General features: G+C 52.8%; 1 protein-coding gene across 3 annotated transcripts in view; it reads left to right on the forward strand.

Annotated features, from left to right (window-relative positions):
* The first annotated feature begins 7 nt into the window (after window positions 1-7).
* The window catches only part of ASPSCR1 (ASPSCR1 tether for SLC2A4, UBX domain containing), a 43931-nt gene continuing 22420 nt past the window's right edge, over window positions 8-21518 (forward strand). For 2 of the 3 annotated variants that reach the window (XM_053568361.1, XM_053568362.1), the window contains exons 1-7: window positions 8-199; window positions 1178-1233; window positions 4834-4948; window positions 9937-10037; window positions 18563-18620; window positions 20157-20230; window positions 20436-20859. In XM_053568361.1, coding sequence (XP_053424336.1) covers window positions 98-199; window positions 1178-1233; window positions 4834-4948; window positions 9937-10037; window positions 18563-18620; window positions 20157-20230; window positions 20436-20859 — 930 coding nt within the window. In that variant the 5' untranslated portion in view covers window positions 8-97. The remainder of the gene's footprint in view (window positions 200-1177; window positions 1234-4833; window positions 4949-9936; window positions 10038-18562; window positions 18621-20156; window positions 20231-20435; window positions 20860-21518) is intronic. The other variant, XM_053568363.1, reaches the window with a different exon arrangement.

The raw sequence follows: 21518 nt of genomic DNA on the forward strand, positions 1-21518 counted from the left end.
GCGCGCTCCGGCCCCGCCTCCCAGCCGCGTGGCCGTGCGTCCTGGCTGTTGCCGATAAAGTTTGAAGCCGAGCCGGCGCGGGTCACGTGGGCGGAAGATGGCGGCCCCGGCAGGCGGCGGAGGCTCCGCGGTGTCAGTGCTCGCCCCGAACGGGCGGCGCCATACGGTGAAGGTGACGCCGAGCACCGTGCTGCTGCAGGTGGGGCCGCCGGCCGGGGACGGACGGGTGGGCAATGGGGGCGCCGCGCCGGGGCCTCACCCCTGCGGTTGGCTCGGAGTCCCCGGGGGCGGAGCCTCGGGGCGGGGCCCGCGACGACCAATGAGCATCCTCCTGTGCAGGCGGGTCCTCCCCTCTCTCGCGGCCAGAGGACTCCCGACTTCCGCGGGTCCCGGGGCCGTGCGGGAGTCTTGTGGGGTTGGTGGGGGGACGGAGCCCGGCTAGCGGTCTTGAGGTTGTGCCGGGCCGTCACCTCGGCGGGGACGGGGGGTGGATGGCCCCCCACGCGCGTGCACTCCTGGGAGCTGTCCCCGGACGCTGAGTCACTCACTGCGCTTTCACCTGGGGCAGCCTATGACCTCGAATCAATTACACTTAGAAATGTCTGTGAAGTCCCCTGTAGGGGACAGTGAGGATACGAAAGCACACTGTATTTGCAGAGCAGCTATGGGCGCGGTGCTGGGGCCTGAGCAGATGAGTGACACGTGTGGACAGGCAGTACCCACTGGGAAGACCCACCGGAACTGGTCCGGGAAGTAGCCCACGGAGAAAAGGACGGAGTTGGACTAGGCAGTGGAGGGTGGTAGGGGAGGTTGCCAGGGCCACAGGGTAGCCTGTGTTGCAGGCGAGGGGCAGATGGCAAAGGTCTGGGGAGGCATCCCAAGATGTGTGCCAGGAAGATGTCTGTGGTAGTAGGCCGGCAGGGGTTCAGGCACAGATACTTTTGCCATAGAGCTGTAGACAGTGAGGAAGGGAGGGAGGATGGACAAGATATGCAGACGGGACACTTGGAGCAGCTGAGTAGCTGAGTGGGCCATCCGCCTTGGATCTAGTACTAGATTTTTCTGTGCAGAGCCAACTGGCTCAGCAAGGAACTGAGTGCCCTAGGCTAGCCCTTCTCACTGTGCCTATTGGCCCCTCCACACTCAGCCATTCACTGCCTTTTCGTCTGCCCCCTAGGTTCTGGAGGACACATGCCGGCGGCAGGACTTCAACCCCAGTGAATACGATCTAAAGTGAGTCTGTGCAGGTTCCGCCAGAGCCCATTTCTGTGTCCACCTCTCTCTGAACATACTGGCTGTGGCTTAGTAGAGCCACCCTGGGTGGCTTAAAACAATGGAATTGGGCTTGGCTTGGTAGCTTAGCAGCTAGGGTGCCAGTCACATAAACCAAAGCTGGTGTGTTCAAACCTAGCCCTGGCTGGCCAAACAACAATGACAACTACAACCAAAAAAAAGCCAGGCGTTGTGGTGGGTGCCTGTAGTCCCAGGTACTTGGGAGGCTGAGACAAGAGAATCGCCAAAGCCCAAGAGTTCGAGGTTGCTGTGAGCTGTGATGCCACAGCACTGTACAGAGAGCAACATAGTGGGACTCTGTCTCAAAACAGAAAAAAAAAAAAAAAGGAATTTTATTCTCTCTGCCTTCTGGAGACCAGTTATTGGGTCCCACACTATCCACATGTCCTAGGGATCCTTCCTGCCTCCCTCCAGCTCCTGGCGGCTCCTTTCCTGTGGCCAGATCCTTCTACTTTCTGTCTTCTCCTGGCCTTTCCTACTTTCTCTGTCTCTCTTCTGTCTTATGACCTTGTCATTGGATTTAGGGCCCACCTGGATAATCCAGGATGATCTTACCTCAACATCTGAAGTTATATCCGCAAAATCTGTAAACCAAAGAGAGGACCCTCACCAAAGTCTTGGGGGTCTGAGACAGCAGCAGGGTCACAGCCCTCACAGTGGAAGGATGTGAGTTTCTTTTTCTTTCCTTTTCTTTTCTTTTTTTTTTTTTTTTTTTTTTTTGTAGAGACAGAGTCTCACTCTATGGCCCTCGGTAGAGTGCCGTGGCCTCACCCAGCTCACAGCAACTCCTGGGCTTAAGCAATTCTCTTGCCTCAGCCTCCCGAGTAGCTGGGACTACAGGCGCCCGCCACAACGCCCGGCCATTTTTTTTTGGTTGCAGTTTGGCCGGGGCCGGGTTTGAACCCGCCACCCTCGGCATATGGTGCCGGCGCCCTACCGACTGAGCCACAGGCGCCGCCCAAAATTTTTTTTTTTTTTGTGGTTTTTTTGGCGGGGGCTGGGTTTGAACCCACCACCTCCCGCATGTGGGACTGGCGCCCTACTCCTTGAGCCACAGGCGCCTTTTCTTTTCTTTCTTTCTTTTTTTTTTTTTTTTTGAGACAGAGTCTCACTCTGTCACCCTGGGTAGAGTACTTTGGTGTCATGGCTCACAGCAACTTCAAACTCCTGAGCTCAAGCGATTGCCTTAGCTTCCCGTACAGCTGGGACTATAGGCACCCACCACAATACTCTGCTAGTTTTCCTGTTTTTGGTAGAGACAGGGTCTCGCTCTTGCTCATGCTGCTCTTAAATTTCCGAGCTAAGGCAGTCCTCCTGCCTTGGCCTCCCAGAGTTCTGGGATCACAGGGGTGAGCCCTCACCGTGATTTGTGGGACTTGGCAAGTCGTTCCAGCCTTCTACCTCCTGTGCTGACCTCTTGAGAATCCCAGGATGTGTCCTCTCTTCTAGGCAGTGTTGAAGGCTGAAATCAAAGTTGCCTCTTTCTCAGTTCCTCAAGTACCCTTGGGCTTCATGAACTGTGCTCACCAGCTGTTCCTGGTGGCAGCTTGGTGTTTGTGGAGTGGGCCGGCCACTTTGTGTCCATTTAGGTTTCACACAGGTTCTCTCCCCAACCCTGTAGTGTTTTTTCCTCCAAACCTTCATTCACACAGAGCTTACAGTCTGAACTTTGGGGTGTACTTCTCTCATTGCCTTTCCCCAAGCTTCATTCTGTCTGCTGTGTCTCCTTTAAAGTCAGGGCTACACAGCCACTTGTGGAAACTGTAGGCAGCAGCTCAGAGGACCACAGAGTGACTCATAGGATTGACTGTGGTGTTGCTGTTCCCACAGAGTTCCTGGAACTAGTAGTTGGGATGAGAGGAATGTGGGATCCTGAGCACTATGCGCCTCGTGGCTGCAGTCCTCCCAGACACGGGAAGGGGCCGCATGAGGAAGTGTCCAGGGTTCAGGGTTCAGGTCTTCCAGACCTGCCCTCCTCTCTCTTCCTGCCTGTTCTTTTTCCTCTTCTCTTGGGCGGGTGCTTGATTCCTCATTGGCCTGTGGGCGAGGTGTAATCTCAGCACAAGAGCCCCAGTTCTGCCTTCCTTGGCCCGGGCTTTCTGTCTGCTTTTCTCATGTGAGTTTCTGGTTTTCTTGGACTGCCAAGCATGACTGTGGCTGTGCCTTCAGGAGAGGCAGGTGTCTTGGAGGTCCATTCTGGACATGTTGGAGGCCTCTGCCCTTCCCTCCAGACTCATCCGATCTCTCAGTTCCCCCTAGTTGCTGCTGCTTCTCCCTTTTTTTTTTTTTTTTTTGAGTCTCTTTCCATCACCATGGATAGAGTGTCTTGGTGTCATAGCTCACAGCAACCTCAAACTCTTGGGCTTGAAGAATCCCACCTCAGCCTCCCAAGTAGCTGAAACTACAGGTGCCAGATACAAGACCCAGCTGGTTTTTATATTTTTAGTAAAAGTGGTGTCTCATTATTGCTCAGCCTGATCTCCAACTCCTGAGCTCAAGCAATTCACCCACCTCAGCTTCCCCAAGTGCTGGGATTATAGGCATGAACCACTGTACCCAGTCCCCTCAGTTGCTTCTGAGAAGCCCCATTCCCTTGACCCTAGAAAACCTCTGGTTCTCCCTGTGCAGGGTGACAGGGAATGAATGCTGGGCTCGCCTATTCTCTGAAGGATCCTCTCTGGCCCTGCCTTTTTTTTTTTTTTTTTTTTTTTTGCAGTTTTTGGCCAGGGCTGGGTTTGAACCCGCCACCTCTGACATATGGAGCCAGCACCCTACTCCTTTGAGCCACAGGTGCCACCCTGGCCCTGCTTTCTTGACTGGAATCCCCTGTGCTTGCTCAGATCCTCATGGGGCAGCTCATACCTTCAGAATACGGGCAGAGAGACCAGCAGGCTGCGCCAGGGTTGGGGGACATGGCTTTGCCATCTGGTTTCAGCCCTTTGTTGAGTTCTGGCCATAGTGAGTGCCTGAGTTTGTTGTGAGGACTTTGGGCTGGGTGGTTCCATGTGTGGCTTCTCAAAAAGCTCTGCTTCCCCTTGCTTGTGTTTGAGGTTGTGGCTCCATTTCAGGCATGGCGGGAAGCAGGAGCAATGGTGGCAGGCCTCATCTTGGTGGCTGATGCACATTCAGATCAGCCAGGACAGCTAGGTTTTGTCTGAGTGCAGTTCTGGGCTGTGATGGTGCAGGGCTGTCCTGTCAAAACCCAGAGTGCAGCAAGGTACAGGCCTCTGAGTCTTTGTCTGTATTTCCTGAGGGTCTGCAGTTGCCACCACTGTTGCAGACTCAGGGAGCAGCTGTGTGCTGACCCAAAGGCCAGCATCAGTGTTCTCCCCGTCTCGCCCTCTTGCACCCTGTGTCAATGCAGGAGTTCTCTTTCCTTTTGGATGCCTCCTACCCCCCGTGGTTGAAACCTTTTGTTTCTGCAGGTTGTGACTTTCTGTTTTGGGGGGCAGCTGGGTAGAGTTGCAGTAAGATGTGGACAGGGTTGGGAGTGTGTTGGGGTCGGCAGGGCCGCATGTGGGCTTTGGTCTTGTTTTACAGGTTTCAGAGGAACGTGTTGGACCTCTCTCTGCAGTGGAGATTCGCCAACCTGCCCAACAATGCTAAGCTGGAGATGGTGCCTGTCTCCCGGAGCCGCGAGGGGCCCAAGAACATGGTAGGTGGTGCTGGTGGGGCAGCAGGCCTACTTCTAAGCACAGGATAAGTAGGCAGGTGGATTAAACAGGGTGGCGTGCCACAGGAAGGCTGGGAGGGTGAGGCTGAGGCTCAGGTCAAGCCAGAGCAGCTTTTTCTACTTTGATAACTTATGACTAAAAAAGAGACTTTTCATTTTTCTTTCTCTTTTCTTTTCTTTCTTTCTTTCTCTTTTTTAAAAATTGAGACAGAGTCTCACTCTGTCACCCTCAGTAGAGTGCTGTAGTGTCCCAGCCCTCAGCAACCTCAAACTCTTGGGCTTAAGCCATTCTCTTGCCTCAGCCTCCCAAGTAGCTGGGACTGTAGGTGCCTACCACAACGCCCGGCTATATTTTTTGGTTTTAGCAGGCCAGGGCTGGGTTCCAACCCATCAGCTCTGGTGCATGTGGTCGGCGCCCTACGCACTGAGCTATAGGTGCCGCTTCTTTATTTTTATTTATTTTTTTTTTTGAGAGAAGATTTCATCTCCTAGGTTGGAGTACAGTGGTATCATCACAGCATTATAGCTTACTGCAACCTCAAAACTCCTGGGCTGTGGTTCAACATATGCAAATCTATAAATATAAACATCACATTAATAAAATAAAAACAAAGACCATATAATTCTCTGAATTGATGCAGAAAAAGCCTTTGATAATATCCAGCACCCTTTCATGATCAGAACACTTAAGAAAACAGGCATAGAAGGGACATTTCTTAAACTGATAGAGACCAACTACAGCAAACCTACAGCCAACATCATTTTGAATAGTGTAAAATTGAAAACATTTCCACTCAGATCAGGAACAAGGCAAGGATGCCCACTATCTCCACTGCTATTCAACATGGTAATGGAAGTCTTAGCCATCGCAATCAGGCAAGAGAAGGTGATCAAGGGTATCCAAATAGGGTCAGAGGAGATCAAATTTTCACTCTTTGCTGATGATATGATCCTATACCTGGAAAATCCCAGGGACTCAACTTCAAAACTCTTAGAAATGATCAAGGAATACAACAGCATCTCAGGATACAAAATCAATACTTACAAATCAGTAGCTTTTTATATATGCCAATAATAGTCAAGCTGAAAATATAGTCAAGGACTCTATTCCTTTTGCAGTAGTTCCAAAAAAGATGAAATATTTGGGAATTTATCCAACAAAGAACATCAAAGATCTCTATAAAGAGAACTGTGAAACTCTGAGAAAAGAAATAGCTGAAGATGTTAACTAATGGAAAAACATACCATACTCATGGCTGGGAAGAATCAACATTGTTAAAATGTCCATACTACCCAAAGCAATCTACAAATTTAATATGCAATCCCTATTAAAGCACCATTGTCTTTTTTTTTTTTAAGAGAGACAGAGTCTCACTTTATCACCCTCAGTAGTGATTCTCTTGCCTCAGCCTTCTGAGTAACTGGGACTGCAGGTGCCCACCACAATGCCTGGCTATTTTTGTTGTTGTTGCAGTTTGGCTGGGACTGGGTTCAAACCCGCCACCCTTGGTATATGGGGCCAATGCCCAACCCACTGAACCACAGGTGCCACCCTAAAGCACCATTGTCATACTTTAAAGAACTTGAAAAAATACTACTCCGTTTTATAGTGAATCAGAAAATACCTTGAATAGCAAATACATTACTTAGAAATAAGAACAAATCATGAGGTATCACGTTACCAGACTTTAGGCTATACTATAAATCTGTAGTGATCAAAACAGCATGGTACTGGTACAAAAACAGGCAGATAGATTTATGGAACAGAATAGAGAACCAAGAGATGATCCCAGCTACTTATCGTCATTTGATCTTTGACAGGCCTATCAAAAATATTCAGTGGGGGAAAGACTCCCTATTTAACAAATGGTGCTGGGTGAACTTGCTGGTGACCTGTAGAAGATTGAACCTGGACCTACACCTTTCACCATTACTAAAAATTGATTCTTACTGGATAAAAGATTTAAACTTAAGACATGAAACTATAAAAATACTAGAAGAGAGTGCAGGGAAAACACTTGAAGAAATTGGCCTGGCAGAATATTTTATAAGGAGGACCCCCTGGGCAATTGAAGCAATACCAAAAATACATTACAGGGATCTGATCAAACTAAAAAGCTTTTGCACAGCTAAGTGCACAGTAAGTAAAGCAAACAGACAACCTTCAGAATGGGAGAAGATTTTTGCAGGTTATGCTTCCAACAAAGGTCTGATAACTAGAAACTGTAGAGAACTCAAACTAATCAATAAGAAAAGAACAGATAACCCCATTTCTATGCGGGTAAGGAACTTGAACAGAAAATTCTCTGATGAAGACAGGTGCATGGCCTACAAACACATGAAAAAATGCTCATCATCCTTAATCATCAGAGAAATGCAAATCAAAACCACTTTAAGATAATCATCTAACCCCAGTAAGATTATCCCACATCACAAAATCCCAAAACTACAGATGTTGGCATGGATGTGGAGAGAAGGGAACATTTCTTTCCTTTTTTTTTTTTTTTTTTTTTTGTAGAGACAGAGTCTCACTTTATGGCCCTTGGTAGAGTGCCATGGCGTCACACGGCTCACAGCAACCTCCAACTCCTGGGCTTAAGCTATTCTCTTGCCTCAGCCTCCCGAGTAGCTGGGACTGCAGGCGCCCGCCACAACGCCCGGCTATTTTTTTGATTGCAGTTCAGCCGGGCCGGGTTTGAACCCGCCACCCTCGGTATATGGGGTCGGCGCCTTATGGACTGAGCCACAGGCGCCGCCCGAAGGGAACATTTCTACACTGCTGGTGGGAATGCTAATATGACCTTTTTGGAAAGAAGTTTGGAAAATACTGAACTAAAAGTAGACCTACTGTTCAATCCTGCAATTCCTCTACTAGGTATATACCCAGATGATCAAAAGTTATTTTACAACAAAGACATTTGCACCAGAATGTTTATTGCAGACCAATTCATAATTGCCAAGACATGAAAACAGCCCAAGTGCCCATTGACCCATGAATGGATTAACAAATTGTGGTATATGTACACAATGGAATACTGTGCAGCCATAAAAAAGATGGAGCCTTCGCATCTTTTATGCTTACCTGAATGGAGCTGGAACATATTCTTAGTAAAGTATCTCAAGAATGGGAAAAAAGTATCCATTATATTCAGTACTGCTATGAAATTGATAATAATCATCTACACATGCATATGAATAGTAAAACATAACTATAGTCCAGAAAGTAGAAGGGGAGGGGAGGGGGGATGTAGGAGGAGAGAGGGTATTTGGGGGAACCTCTCCTTGAACTCTTGGCCTCAGTTGATCCTCCCACTTCACCCACCCAAAGTGCTGGGATTACATGCATGAGCCACCATGCTAGGCCAAGACTTCTAATTCTTCATGCAAAATATTTTTTCTTTTCTTTTCCTTTTTTTTTTTTGTGAGGTTAATTGTGCTATACATTTCTCAGCTTGTCAGCAGATTCGCCCACCAACCTGATGTTTCTTGTCATAGAATCACCCCAAATCTTAGAGCCTGAAGTGCCGTGTGGATCTTTTCAGTTTTCATCTGGGCCATGGTGGGGCCCAGGGCTGCTCCAGGGCCCCTGCAGCAGGACCCCAGCCACACTCTGACTGTGTCCACTGCTCTTTACCACGTCCAGAACTTTCAGGTTCTAAAGATTTTAGTGAGCATGGATGGGGTTATTGTAGACAAAATCAGTAGTCATAGCACAACTGCTCTCTCTTCCCTGCCTTGCTGGTCCTCTACTTATGTAATTATATGTCCTTCCATCACAGAGGAAAGCAGGTTTTTATCCTTGTCAAGAGATGGTGAGGCTTGGCCTTGGGAGCAGTAGTAGCTCTCCAAAGCCTACTGCTGGCCAGCACCAGAGTCAGGGGGCTGGAACTGACCCTGACACCAATCTTCTCCATTACAACTGTGATCTTCAAACTGCTACGCGGAAGGAGCCCTGGGTTCCTGTGGGGGTTCCCCAAGACTCTGGGAGCAGAAAGGAGCCTGTGACATGCGCTCACACAGAGCACCTTCTCTATGCACTGTTGAGAATTAATGTCAATGTGCACGTGAAGGAAGAGTCCTGTGGTGATAACGTCAGGGCAGGCTGTGGCTTGGATAGCAGGTGCTTCTGACAGGAGCAGGTGTCCATGTGAGTCTGTGCCTGGGCTTTGTAGCCATGCCCTAGTGTGACTGTCGCTTGGCAGAGAAACTGTAAGGGAGATTCCCTGCTTTTAGGGGTTATAGTCTTGTGCTTCTGTTTAAAGACATAAGCATGAAAAATAGACTTGTAAAGTAACATGTTTAGTTTGGTGTCTGTAGCTCAGCAGCTAGGGCGCCAGCCACATACATCAGAGCTGGCAGGTTCGAATCCAGCCTGGGCCTGCCAAACAACAATGACAACTACAACTAAAAAAGAAAACAGCCGGGCGTTGTGGTGGGTGCCTATAGTCCCTGCTACTTGGGAGGCTGAGGCAAGAGAATCTCTTGAGCCCAAGAGTTTGAGGTTCCTGTGAGCTGTCATGCCATGGCATTCTACCAAGGGCAACATAGTGAGACTCTGTCTCCACAAAAAATAAATAAAATAAATAAATAAAAGTAGCATGTTCATTTATGGAAAAAAATTCAGAAAATACAATGTCTTGGTTACCTATAGCCAAATGACAAATTACCCTAAAACTTGGCATCTCAAGACAGCAGCAGACATTGATCATCTCACGTGGTTTCTGCGGGTCAGAAATCGGGGAGCAGCTCAGTTCAGTCTCTTGGGAGGCTGTGGCTGGACTCTGATGAGGGACAGGGCTGGCCCTTGAAATACGTCTCCCTCCCACAGCCTTGGTGTGTTGGGAGGCTCTGTGTTCCTTCAGTCTCCAGAGTGCACAGGAGGGCAGCCCTTCTCCCTGGGGGCGCAGGCTGTGCTGTGCTGGGATGGCTGCCTTCCTCCTGACAGAGCCCTCATATCTTGACCTCTCCAGGTTCGCATCGCAGTGCAGCTGGACGATGGCTCCAGGTTGCAGGACACTTTCTGTTCGGGCCAGACCTTCTGGGAGCTTCTTAGCCATTTTCCACAGACCAGGTGAGTGTCAGCAGGTGGGTTCCTGGCTCTTCCCCACCTTCTTCGGTAGGGACTCTGCCCGGCTGGCCAGTGCCACTTGGCGCTTGGTGGCCTGGGTAGGAGGCTGAGTGTGGACTTCCGGCTTGTTGGCTGGCACCGGCAGGAGTGGGTCACCTGCGGCTCATCTGACCGAGTTTCTGGCACAGCATCTCAGCCTTGCTCTTTTAGAAAAGCAAGGACGTGTTTCTGTCCTGTGGGGGCCTGAGACATCCCTGAGGGCCTGATGAATGGCGAAGTGGGGTGCTGGGTCAGCCCTCTGCCTACCTGCTTTTTCTGCACCAAATCAGTGTTTTGGGGACCCTCAGATACGTGTGGTGACTCCTCAGCTGGCAAATCCTGTGAGCTTCAGGTTCCCTTGTGAGAAAAGAAAATCTTAATAATTGATGTGTTTGTTTCCCTCTGTTGGTTAATGGTTTAAACTTTATTCCTCTTGGTGTGGGTTGGAAGTCTTTGTCTACTTTCAAAAGCCTGAGTTGCAGAGTGTAAGGGACTTCAGGAAGATGCGGTGTCTCCTGTGTGGTCCTAGTGGAGTTGCTCACTCTCTGCACCTGTCTCCACATCTGTATTGCAGGTGGAGGAGTCAGGTGTTTTGAGTGCCAAGAACAGGGCCTGGTACTGCAGTTCCCATTTGTATGAAGGTGACTGGTGGAGCACTTGAGGTGGCCCCAGGAGGGAGGCTCAGGCCACCAGAGACAACCTGTGCCAGCAGTGTGGCAGGTGTCATGCTGATGGCCAAGGGGGCTGCAGTCTCAGGGACCCTAGCATGAACACTCCCAGGGGTTATAGGGCCAAGTTCAAAGGGGGTTTGAGAACAAATGGAGTCTGGGGTGTGTGTGTGGACTGAGCACAAGCATGTGATTCTTCTCCCTCCCAAAATGCACCAAGCGAGAGAACTAAGAAAGAGATAGTCTATAGGAGGAGGCCCAGGAACTGAGCCAGTATCATCAGGTCAGGAGGGAGCCTCGGACTGGGCAGTGGTGTGGCGGAGATGGAGAAGCAGTGGGATCCTGGGTTCCTCTTGCTCTATGCTCTTCTCAGGGGAGGGTGAGACTTGGGGCCTTCTAGACTGGAGTGCCTGTATAGTCAAGAACAAAACTATGGGGTTAGGTGAGCATGGACCCAGTGGATATGGCTCCCAGATGTGGCAGCCAAGGCACCCCATGGCAGGAGTCTGGAAAAGTCTCCAGGGAGCCTGCTGGCTTGAGAGGTCCTGAGAGCTGGGATGGGAGTCTCTTAGGTACCATGTAGTTAAGGAACGGGGAACAATAGAACAGCAGGGGAAGGGCCTAGAGCCCACTGCCCTCCCACACACCCTTGGGCCTGGTGACAGTGGGCGTGTGTGTTCACAAGTCCACTTCAGTGCGTAAACCAGCGAGTGTGCAAGGTGACTTGTGCCTGACCTGCTGGTGGATGTGGCACAGGTGTCTCTCTGTAACTTCTGTTATGGTGACCCCCTTCTTGCTGTTTCCTGGCTGTGATGTGGCCTCCCCTGTGTACCAGCCACCCGCAAAGGGTTTCCAGCATGCTACCACATGAGCAGGGCTCATCAGGCCGTGAGTAGGTGTCTTTGCATCCCAACAGCCCCCATCCTCTTGTAGGACATTTCACACGGGTGGATTTGCTGGACCTAAATGTGGAGTTTCTTTAAATTTCATTCCAAAAGTACAGACCTGAGCTTTGTCTTGGTTGCTGGCACTCACTGCCATGAGTGAGACCCCAAGGCGGGTTGTCTTTCCAGCCCCTCCACCATGAGGATTAAATGCTGGGGCTGCATGAGGGGCTGCTGGTAACCAGCTGGTCCCTGATAGGTCCGTATGAGGGGAGGGGGCCGTTGCTCAGCAGCTTTGGGGTGGCCTGAGCCTGCGCAAGCAACTTTGGGAATTGAAATCCCCACAGGGTGGGACAGGCAGGAGTTGCTTTCTTTCTTGACGCTCTCCAGAAGGGGTAAGAGGGTAAGGGTGATCTAAGGGCTGTGCTGGGGTATCCTGGCTAGGGGGCTGCAGGCCACACAGCCCACTCAAGAACCTTGTGGAGGTTAGTGAGGTGCCGTGGGATAAAGCCTGCTTCATGGGTGATTCCTGGGGTGGGAGCTGGCACATGTTCAGAAGGGAGTAGCACCTTTGCATGGGCATCACATTGGAGAGTGGCCCATGGCCCAACCCTGGTCCCCTAGCACTGGCCACTGGGAATGCCATGAGAGCACATGTGTAGGCCACGGTGGTGGTAATTGAGATGTTCTCATAACTATGTTAAAGAAAAAATAAGAATGGAGGGCTCGGCGCCTGTAGCACTGTGGTTACGGTGCTGGCCACACGCACTGAGGGTGGCGGGTTCGAACCTGGCCCAGGCCTGCCAAACAACAATGACAACTACAACCAAAAAAATAGCCAGGCGTTGTGGTGGATGCCTGTAGTCCCAGCTACTTGGGAGGCTGAGGCAAGAGAATTGCTTAAGCCCAAGAGATTGAGGTTGCTATGAGCTGTGACACCATGGCACTCTACCAAGGGCGACATAGAGAGACTCTGTCTCAGAAAAAAAATAAACAGGCTTGGTGCCTGTGGCTCAAGCGGCAAAGGTGCCAGCCACATGCACCTGAGCTGCTGGGTTCGAATCCAGCCCAGGCCCGCCCAACAACTATGACAGCTGCAACCAAAACAAAAAAAAAATATATGGCCAGGTGTTGTGGCAGGTGCCTGTAGTCCCAGCTACTTGGGAGGCGGAGGCAGGAGAATTGCTTGAGCCCAGGAGTTGGAGGTTGCTGTGAGCTATGATGCCATGGCACTCTACCCAGGGTGACAGTTTGAGGCTCTGTCTCAAAAAAACAAAAACATAGATAGGCTCGGCGCCCGTAGCACAGTGGTTACAGCGTCGGCTACATGCCTTGAGACTGCTGGGTTTAAGCCCAGCCCAGGCCAGCTAAACAACAATGACAACTGCAATAACAACAAAAATAGCCAGAGGTTATGGCAAGTGCCTGTAGTCTCAGCTACTTGGGAGGCTAGGGCAGGAGAATCACTTGGGACCAAGAGTTTGAGGTTGCTATGAGCTGTGATGCCATGGCACTCTACCAAGGTGAAACTCTGTCTCAAAAAAAATAATAAAAAAGAAAAGAATGGGAGTAATTAAGTTTAGTAATATGTATAATTAACTCAATATATCGAAAATATTATCCTTTGAACAAGTGTAATCAGTAGAAAAATGAAATGTTTTATGTACCTATGTTGGTTCGAAGTCTTCAAAATCTGGTGTGGGTGTCACCTGGGGCTGTCTCCCTCCACTGGGGCTGGCCACTCCCCTCCTTCTGACTCTGCTGCAGGGGCACCTGGTGAGGGGAGGCCCTCTGGGCTGCTGGCCCTGAGTAACCCCATTTTCCCCGTAGCCTAACAAACTACCTGGTGGGTGGGTGTATAGCCATGCTGACCTCTGGGCACTCTTCTCCATTTACCCAGGCAGGGCCTGTTTTAACTTAGGGTCTTTAAGGTGGAGAGCACCCTTCAGTGATTCAGACAGAATGTGGGTATGGTGCGGCGCCTGTGGCTGAAGGAGTAGGGCATCGGCCCCATAAACCGGAGGTGGCGGGTTCGAACCTGGCCCTGGCCAAAAAAAAAACTGCAAAAAAAAAAAAAAAGAATATGGGTATGAAGATTTATAATTACAGGCCCTGGGGGAACAGGGAACACGTAGGGTCCACATGGGACCCTTCAGCACCAGGAGTAGGAGAGGGGATCACTGCGTAGGTCTGAGTGGCCCACAAGGGGTCTGGGGCAGCAAATGCAGTAGGCTGTATCCAGCTGCCCCACAGGGGACAGGGTCACCAGGGGGCCCTTTCATGAGGCTGATGTCTGCATTGACCACAGTGAAGAACGTTCCCTGTCAGTGGCTGGAAGCCCAGCATGTTCAGCAGCCTGCATGGAGCTGCCCGCTTTGCCCGTGGGTGGTCCCAGCTGCTCCGGAGGCTGGGGTAGGAGGATTGCTAGAGCCCAGGAGTCGGAGAATGTAGTAAGCTGCGATAAGGCCACTACACTCCAGCCTGGTGACAGATAAAGACCCTTCCTGTTTCCAAAAAAAATAAAAAGGAAAAGTGTTTTTTGTTTGTTTGTTTTTGAGACAGAGCCTCAAGCTGTCACCCTGGGTAGAGTGCCGTGGCATCACAGCTCACAGTAACCTCCAACTCCTGGGCTCAAGCGATTCTCTTGCTTCTGCCTCCCAAGTAGCTGGGACTACAGGTGCCCGCCACAACGCCTGGCTATTTTTTGGTTGCAGCTGTTATTGTTTGGCGGGCTTGGGCTTGATTCGAACCCGCCAGCTCAGGTGTATGTGGCTGGCGCCTTAGCTGCTTGAGCCACAGGCGCCGAGCAGAAAAGTGGGATTTTTGAAAACGTTAAGTTAATAGATTCTTCTGCAGAGGGCATTTGCCTTTCCTTAGAGGCACCTTGCCCCAGGCTGAGCTCCTTACCCAGGTCCAGTCCTCTGGTCTGTTTTAACACTGGACTCCCCACTTCCCACAGTAAAGGCTATGCCTCGGGGAAGGCCAGGGGACCCCTGGGGCCTGAGGGGCACAGGGCTACAGAGGGCCTGCTGGTGAGACAGGGTGGGTTTGTATGCCCAGCCAGGTGGCCCACCTGAGCTTTTTTGGTCCTCATCTGTACCTGGTTGGTGTGGGAAGACCAGAGGCTTTTTCTCTCCTATGACTCTGAGAGACTTATTCCTCTCGTGACTCTGACCTGGGCTTCCGTGCTCCCCAAGCTATGCTCCCCTGGCCTGAGCTGAGGCTGGACTATCATGTGATGGGTGGGGCCCTAGATGCCTGGTGCCCTTGGGATGTGGCTGCACCCTCAAGGGCCCCCTGAGTCAAGAGGAATGGATCTGCCCACAGTCATAGCCTGAGGGCTTCTGTCCTTCCTGCGTGGGGAGTGTGCTAGTGCCATAGTTTTATTGATAGCACTTATATTTGCACCAGCCTAGCTTGGTCAGACCCAAACAGGTGACACAGATACAGAGGGCCTAAGGCCCTGTCCCAGCACGCTTGGGCCTTACTGGGTGCCAGGCCCAGCTGGATGGAGGGTCCACCCTGGTGGTGAACATGTGCTTCATGGTGGGTAAGGAACGTCTGTGAGGCCACCAGCAGTAGCAGCAACTCTGCCTCAGCTGGCTGTCCCTGCTGGCCTCTGGTCCCAACTAGGGAAGAAGTCTACTGGCCTGAGAGTGCACAAGGACTTATCTATTCTCCCAGCCACCCTCCTGTGCAACCAGTGAGTAGGTGCCCACACACACACCTCACGAGGCCTAGTCTCTGCGTCTGGCTCCAGATGGTTGTGTCTAGTGGCTGGCTGTGGTCTGGGGCATGGGGACAAGGCCCAGGCTCTGCTCCTAGGTCTGTGTGAGGGGCTGGCGCGGGGCTGCGTGCTGTGCTGGTGCACAAAAGGACCTTTCCTTGTCACCTTGAGATTTTCTCCATGTGTCCATGCTGGACATAGAAATCTGCTTGCAGGCCGGTCCCTTCCAGATCTGGAAGCAATTGTCAATTGCCGGCTACCTGCCCCTCCCCTGGGCGCCCTGCTGCTGCCACCCAGCATGTTTGCAGGCTCCTCTCAGATCCTGCACTGGGAAGGAACTCCCACAGGGAATTGGATCTGGCCACGGCCCCTCCCCCAGGAGCCGCACATCAAAGCCGGGCTGGTGCGTTTGATGTCGCAAGGCTGCTGTGCTGGGTCCCTGTCTGTGATTTGACTCCGCCTCCTAGCCCAGTCACTGTCACGTTGGAAGGAGACAGGACTCTGCCCTTCACCAGACCCCCACTACCCATCCTGCTCTGCAGAGGAATGTACACCCTGTGCCTGGCCCTGGCTCTGCAGTTGACTGAGTCTGTGGGGAGAGGGCAGATTCTGTCTGCTGTGGTGGGCAAGTCTGCGCTCCACGGGAAGGGGCTCCAACACACTCTGTCTCCTGCTGCTATGGGGCTGGCACCCTCCTGAGGAGCCCTCCCCCCAGTGGTAAACATAGCACTGCAAAAAGCAAAACTAAAAAGCAAAGAAAACAAGAAGAACAAAGGAAGATGGGCCAGACCAGCCCATGGAGTCATGACCTGGGGTGGGCCTGACAGCTAGTTTTGGGGAGGTGCTGGGGGTCTGCCCTTCTCTGTGGGCTGAGTCCTTTTTTTTTTTTTTTTTTTTTTTTTCAGTTTTTGGCCAGGACTGGGTTTGAACCCACCACCTCCGGCATATGGGGCCGGCGCCCTACCCCTTTGAGCCACAGGCACCCTACGTGGGCTGAGTCCTTACTGCTGGGTCTCCTGTTCAGGAAGGGCGGTCTTCCTCACTCAGGTGGTCGCCAGCATTGTAGGGTTGAGACCTGGCTGGGTGCTCGCTGTGGCGCTTGGTAGATGCTAGGGCCCCCGTCCCTGTGCATGTGTCAGCGCCAGCGTGGGCTATGTGCTCTGCATGTGTGTGTGTTTGTGTGTGCGCTTTATGCTTGGATGTTCCAGCCACCTAGTCCTCGCATCCTCCTGTCACCAGCAAAGCTGCCTCATCTGAAGCTGAGCCTCCCTGGAGAGGGGGGATCTGGGATCATCTGTCAGGCTGGAGAAGGGCTTTTGGGATTTAGGGTGAGTCTTGTGGTGCTGTGCTAGGAAATGCAGATGTAACCTCCCCTCAGCCCGGTTGGGTTAGTCACTGTGTGTCCAGTGTGTTTGAACATGTCACCACATGCGCCCCACTGCCTGCACATGTTTCCCCAGGAACATGCTGCTCAGAAAGATTGGGAGGGAGGGGTGGTGGTGCCTATGGCTCAGTGAGTCGGGTGCCGGCCCCATATACCAAGGGTGGCAGGTTCAAATCCGGCCCCTGTCGAACTGCAACAACAACAACAAACAAAAATAGCCTGGGCGTTGTGATGGGCGCCTGTAGTCCCAGCTTCTTGGGAGGGTGAAGCAAGAGAATCGCCTAAGCCCAAGAGCTGGAGGTTGCTGTGAGCTGTGTGACGCCACGGCACTCTACCTCTACTGAGGGCGAAAAAGTGAGACTCTGTCTCTACAAAAAAAATAGAAAGAAAGATGGGGAGGAAGTCAGGTGAGGGCAACACCCGTTGCCATCCTGCCCACATGCACATCCTGAGCCAGGAGGAGAGGGGCCGTGGGTCTCCATCCCTCCATCTGCCAGTGATGCGTGAGGATGAGGAAGGGGCTACAGACCATGGGGAGAGCCCGTCGCCCTGTCTCAACCCTCCTTTGTCCTATATCCTCAGTCTGTCAGCAGCCAGGTGGCCCTAGGTGCTTATGCCACTGCCCAGAGGAGGTGCCATGTGTATCTGGGCGCTTGGGGCCCAGAACGCCCTAATGTTCTGTGCCATTTTGCTGCCTTCAGCTTTGCTTTCTTTTTGGGTGATTATCACCATTTCAGGAGTTATCAAGAGCCCTAGGAGCCTCACCTGCCCTGCCCTACACAGCCCATGGGAGTCTGGTGGTGCTTCAGGAGGACGGCATGTCTAGGCAGTGGGGACACATCGTGGCCTAAGGTCACACAGCTAGGACGTGGTGGGGCCGTGACTCCCATGTGTAGCATAGTTTGAGAACGGAAGCTCCTGCCCCTCTGGAAGACCATTGCCTTCTGCCTGGAATCCTCCCTTGGGTCGGAGCAGAAGAGACAGCACATGGCAGTGTGTGGTCTCTGGGACCTGGCCCTCATTGCTGGGAGTCCACTTAAGATTTGTGTGCCGAGCTGGTCCCGGTTGTTTTGGGGGTCACTAATGACCTCCTTAGGGGATAGTGTCAAATGAAAGCTCAAGTCTCAGCTGGGCGCAGTGGCTCAGGCCTGTGATCCCAGCTCTCTGGGAGGCTGAGGTGGGCGGATCACTTGAGCTTGGGAGTTCAAAACTAGCCTGAGCAAGCATGAGACCTTGTTTCTATTAAAAGTAGAAAATCTAGCTGGGCATGGTGGTGGGTACCTATAGTCCCAGCTACTCAGGAGGCTGAGGAAGGAGGATCGCTTGAGCTCTAGTTTGAGGTTGCTGTGAGCTGTGACGCCACTGCACTCTACTTAGGGTGACAGAATGAGACTCTGCCAAAAAAAAAAAAAAAAAAAGGAAGCCCAGCTCCTGGGACCCACAGACTCCCATTGTTCAGCACAGGAGCCTCCATGCTGCCGTTCACCCACGTGGCTGTGGCCTCTGAGTCTCGTGCTGGCAGGGCTGAGGTCTTTGAGACTATGGAGGCTGATCATTTGCCTAGGCCCTTGCTCTGCCCCACTGCTGGCTGCCAACCTCCGGTGGTTGTGGTGTACAGTTGGAGGCCCAAGAGAGGTTTAGCCAGGCCAGGGCTGCCCGGGCTGAGGACTGTGGCCCTGAGCCTGGGGTGCTGTCCTGGAAAGGATGGGTTGGTATCTTGCCCTTCACCTTCTGTACCCAGCTCCAGGGCCTCCACGGTGTCCTGGGTCCCCAGCTGTCCCGCCTGGTCTCGTGTGTCCCTGATGTTTTGTTTCCTCTTCTTGCAGGGAGTGTCTGCAGCTGCCAGGTGGGGCAACCCCTGTGTGCGTGTTCATGCGGGATGAGGTAGGTGACTGCTGCCATGCAGACTCGGTTCACTGCCTGCCGGGAAAACCTGCCCTCCCCCGGCCTGTCTTCAAAGCAGTGGCAGGAGACTTAGGCTCCTGAAAGCGTGATGTGTTTCATGGAAAAAAACGGGAACGGCTGGCCCACCAGAGCCTGGCCACGGCCGCATGGGCTGCTCCTGAAACCTCCCTCAGCGCCCTATTTGTTTTCTCAGCCTCTCTCAAAGCCCAAGAGTCACAAAAGTGGTTTCATTTAATAAATATTTGCTTTGCTCCATGTTTTGATCCTTTTCAAAACCGAATGTGCAGGCAAAGCCTGGCAGCAAGGCCTTGCCTGCCTGTCAGCCCTGCCTGCCTTGCAGGGACCCTCCCAGCGCTTCATCCCCTGGCCTCACAGGGACCTTTTGTTTCCTCCCTGGCCATGAGCCCTTTGCTGGCCCGGGGGACCCTGGATGGGCCCTGGTGTGGTTGGGACACTGCCCTCATTTGTCCCCAATGGGAGGCTCCCTGACCCAGAGTAGGAGGCTGGGGGTTACAGGCTGAGAGGGCAGAGCTATGGGAGGCTGCCCAGAAGGACAGGCTGCCAGGCCTCAGGGACCCAGGTCTGAATGGTGGTGCTTGGGCTTTCACACTGGGTGTGCAGGGCCCAGCCCTAGAACTGTGCCCACTGGAGGCAGCTTCTCTGCCCTCTGTAGAGGTCAGTGTTAGGCTGAGCCATGGTCAGCTAGGCCCGAGCCCGGCCCACTCTGGGTGGGCAGCACAGAGGAGGATGGGCAATGTCCCTGAGGAGCACTGGCCAGGGGCCTGCTCTGTGAGGTGGTGGAGCTGGCCAGGGCAGAGCCCATGAAGCCAGATGTTGATTTGGGGGCCCATCCAGCTTAGAGGCTTTAAAAGAGTGGGTGCTACCAGTTCACCTCAGCCTACCCAGTGATGCTGGACCCTTTGTGGTTCTTGGGTTCCTGGGGCTTTATGGGTGTCCATGGAGCTGGGTGACCCTGATCCAAGGACATGGCCAGCTCAGTCTGCCTGCGTCTTACAGATGTGGATCTCCTGTCTAGGCCTCCCCTTCCTCCCATGGGTGATAACACATTCCAGCCCCTTCCTGTCCCCAGCCTTTGGCTTTGGACAGAGCATCTAGGTGGCAGAGTATCCTCTACCCAGCCTGGCTTCACTGGGCTTGGGTCACAGCCTAGAAGTCCAGACTGGGTTGGAAACAGATGGTCATCAGGTTCTCACCCACCTGCAGGCCAGACTAAGGCCAGCCCTGGCAGAGTGAATGGACCAGCAGGGGCTGGGTGTGAGGGTTGGGTAGGACAGGGTCAGTGAGGTCACAGAACAGAGCAGAGGAGTGTGGAGAGCCAGTCTGGTGATATTGTCCAGGCTATGGGAGATGGGCTGGCTAGTGTGCAGGGGACGGTGGGGTCTCTCATGGGTTGAGGCCCGGGTCTGAGCCTTGTGGGGGCTTTGTCAGCATGGGCTTGGTGGGGCCCCCAGGTCCAGGGCAGAGTCCGACTTGTTCTCCTTCCTTCCCCTGTAGGTGACTGGGGAAGCGGCGCTGCAAGCCACAACTCTGCAGTCGCTGGGCCTCACTGGGGGCAGTGCCACCATCAGGTAGGAACAGTGGGGCTGCGGGCCGTGGACTGCATACAGCTCACAAATGTGGTCTCATAGGGGGAGGGAGGAGCACAGAAGAGGAGACCTGCTCGGCCCTCCTCCTGTCTTCTGCCCTGAGGCGAGGAACATTCAGGGAGGGTGTGGGGTGTTCCCAGAGAGTGGGGCAGAAGCTGGTTCACTCACGCTTTGGGTTCCCCACTAGGTTTGCCATGAAGAGCTGCCACCCTGCAGGCAAGCAGGAGCTGGGGGGCCCCAGGAGCAAAGCCCCCGGCAGCCCACCATCCCCTGCCTCGGCCAATAGCCCTCGGCTTACGTTGAACTCAGGGGAGCCCAGTAGAGGTGACCAGGGCTGTGTGGATGACCCAGGAACCTCTGGGACCAGCCGCACGGGTGGCCTGGGCCCAAGGCCGGCTGACACTGAAGCGGAGCAGAGTGGGAAGACGTCCACCCCTGCCCCCTTTGTTCCTTTCTCTGGTGGGGGTCAGCGCCTGGGGGGACCTTCTGGATCCACGAGGTCTCTGCCGGCAGCTTCAACCAAGCCACCTAAGTCCCTCTCCAGCCCTGGAGGCCCCTCCAAACCAAAGAAGTCCAAGCCTGGCCAGGAGCCCCAAAAGGAGCCAGAATCGGTAAGTGGGGTCTGACCCTGAGACGGCAGCCACGGTGGCCTCACGTGATGGCAGCCGGTCAGCCTAGGGGTACAGCAGGGTCACTGGGCTTGCTTTCATCTTCTGGGAAAGTCATTTTTTTTTTGTTTTGTTTTAAGCTATTTGTATTGGGGCACCCATTTTAAAGGCGCAGTTCAGTGGGTTTGGATAAATGCATGTACCCATGTAGCTGTCCCATGGCCAAGACTGACAGCACTCTGCTTCTGCTCCCTGTATCACTCTCTCCTTGTCCATGCAGGTGGGCTTTTTGGCTTCGTTTTTTGCGTTTTTGAGATGAGAGTCTCACTCTGTTGCCCAGGCTGGAGTACAGTGGCATCATCATAGCTCACAGCAACCTCCCACTGCTGGGCTCACATGATCCTTCTGCCTCAGTGTCCTGAGTAGCTGGTCTACCTGCCACCATGCCTGGCCCAATGGGGCTTTTTGCAGTGACCTGCAGCAGCCGCTTTTCCACCATCCTACCTGGTCTGGAGGTTTTCATCAGGCCTGTGGCGTGGATGAGGCAGCTGTGGGTATTGATCGTTTCATGCTGAACTCTCCCAAGCCAGGCATCCCTATGCTTGTCTTTCTCCCATTGTAGCCAGCAGTAGTGAGGGGTGTGAAAAGTAATTTTAATTTTG

This window comes from Nycticebus coucang, chromosome 18 (genome assembly GCF_027406575.1).
Source record: "Nycticebus coucang isolate mNycCou1 chromosome 18, mNycCou1.pri, whole genome shotgun sequence".
In the NCBI taxonomy this organism is placed as follows: Eukaryota; Metazoa; Chordata; class Mammalia; order Primates; family Lorisidae; genus Nycticebus; species Nycticebus coucang.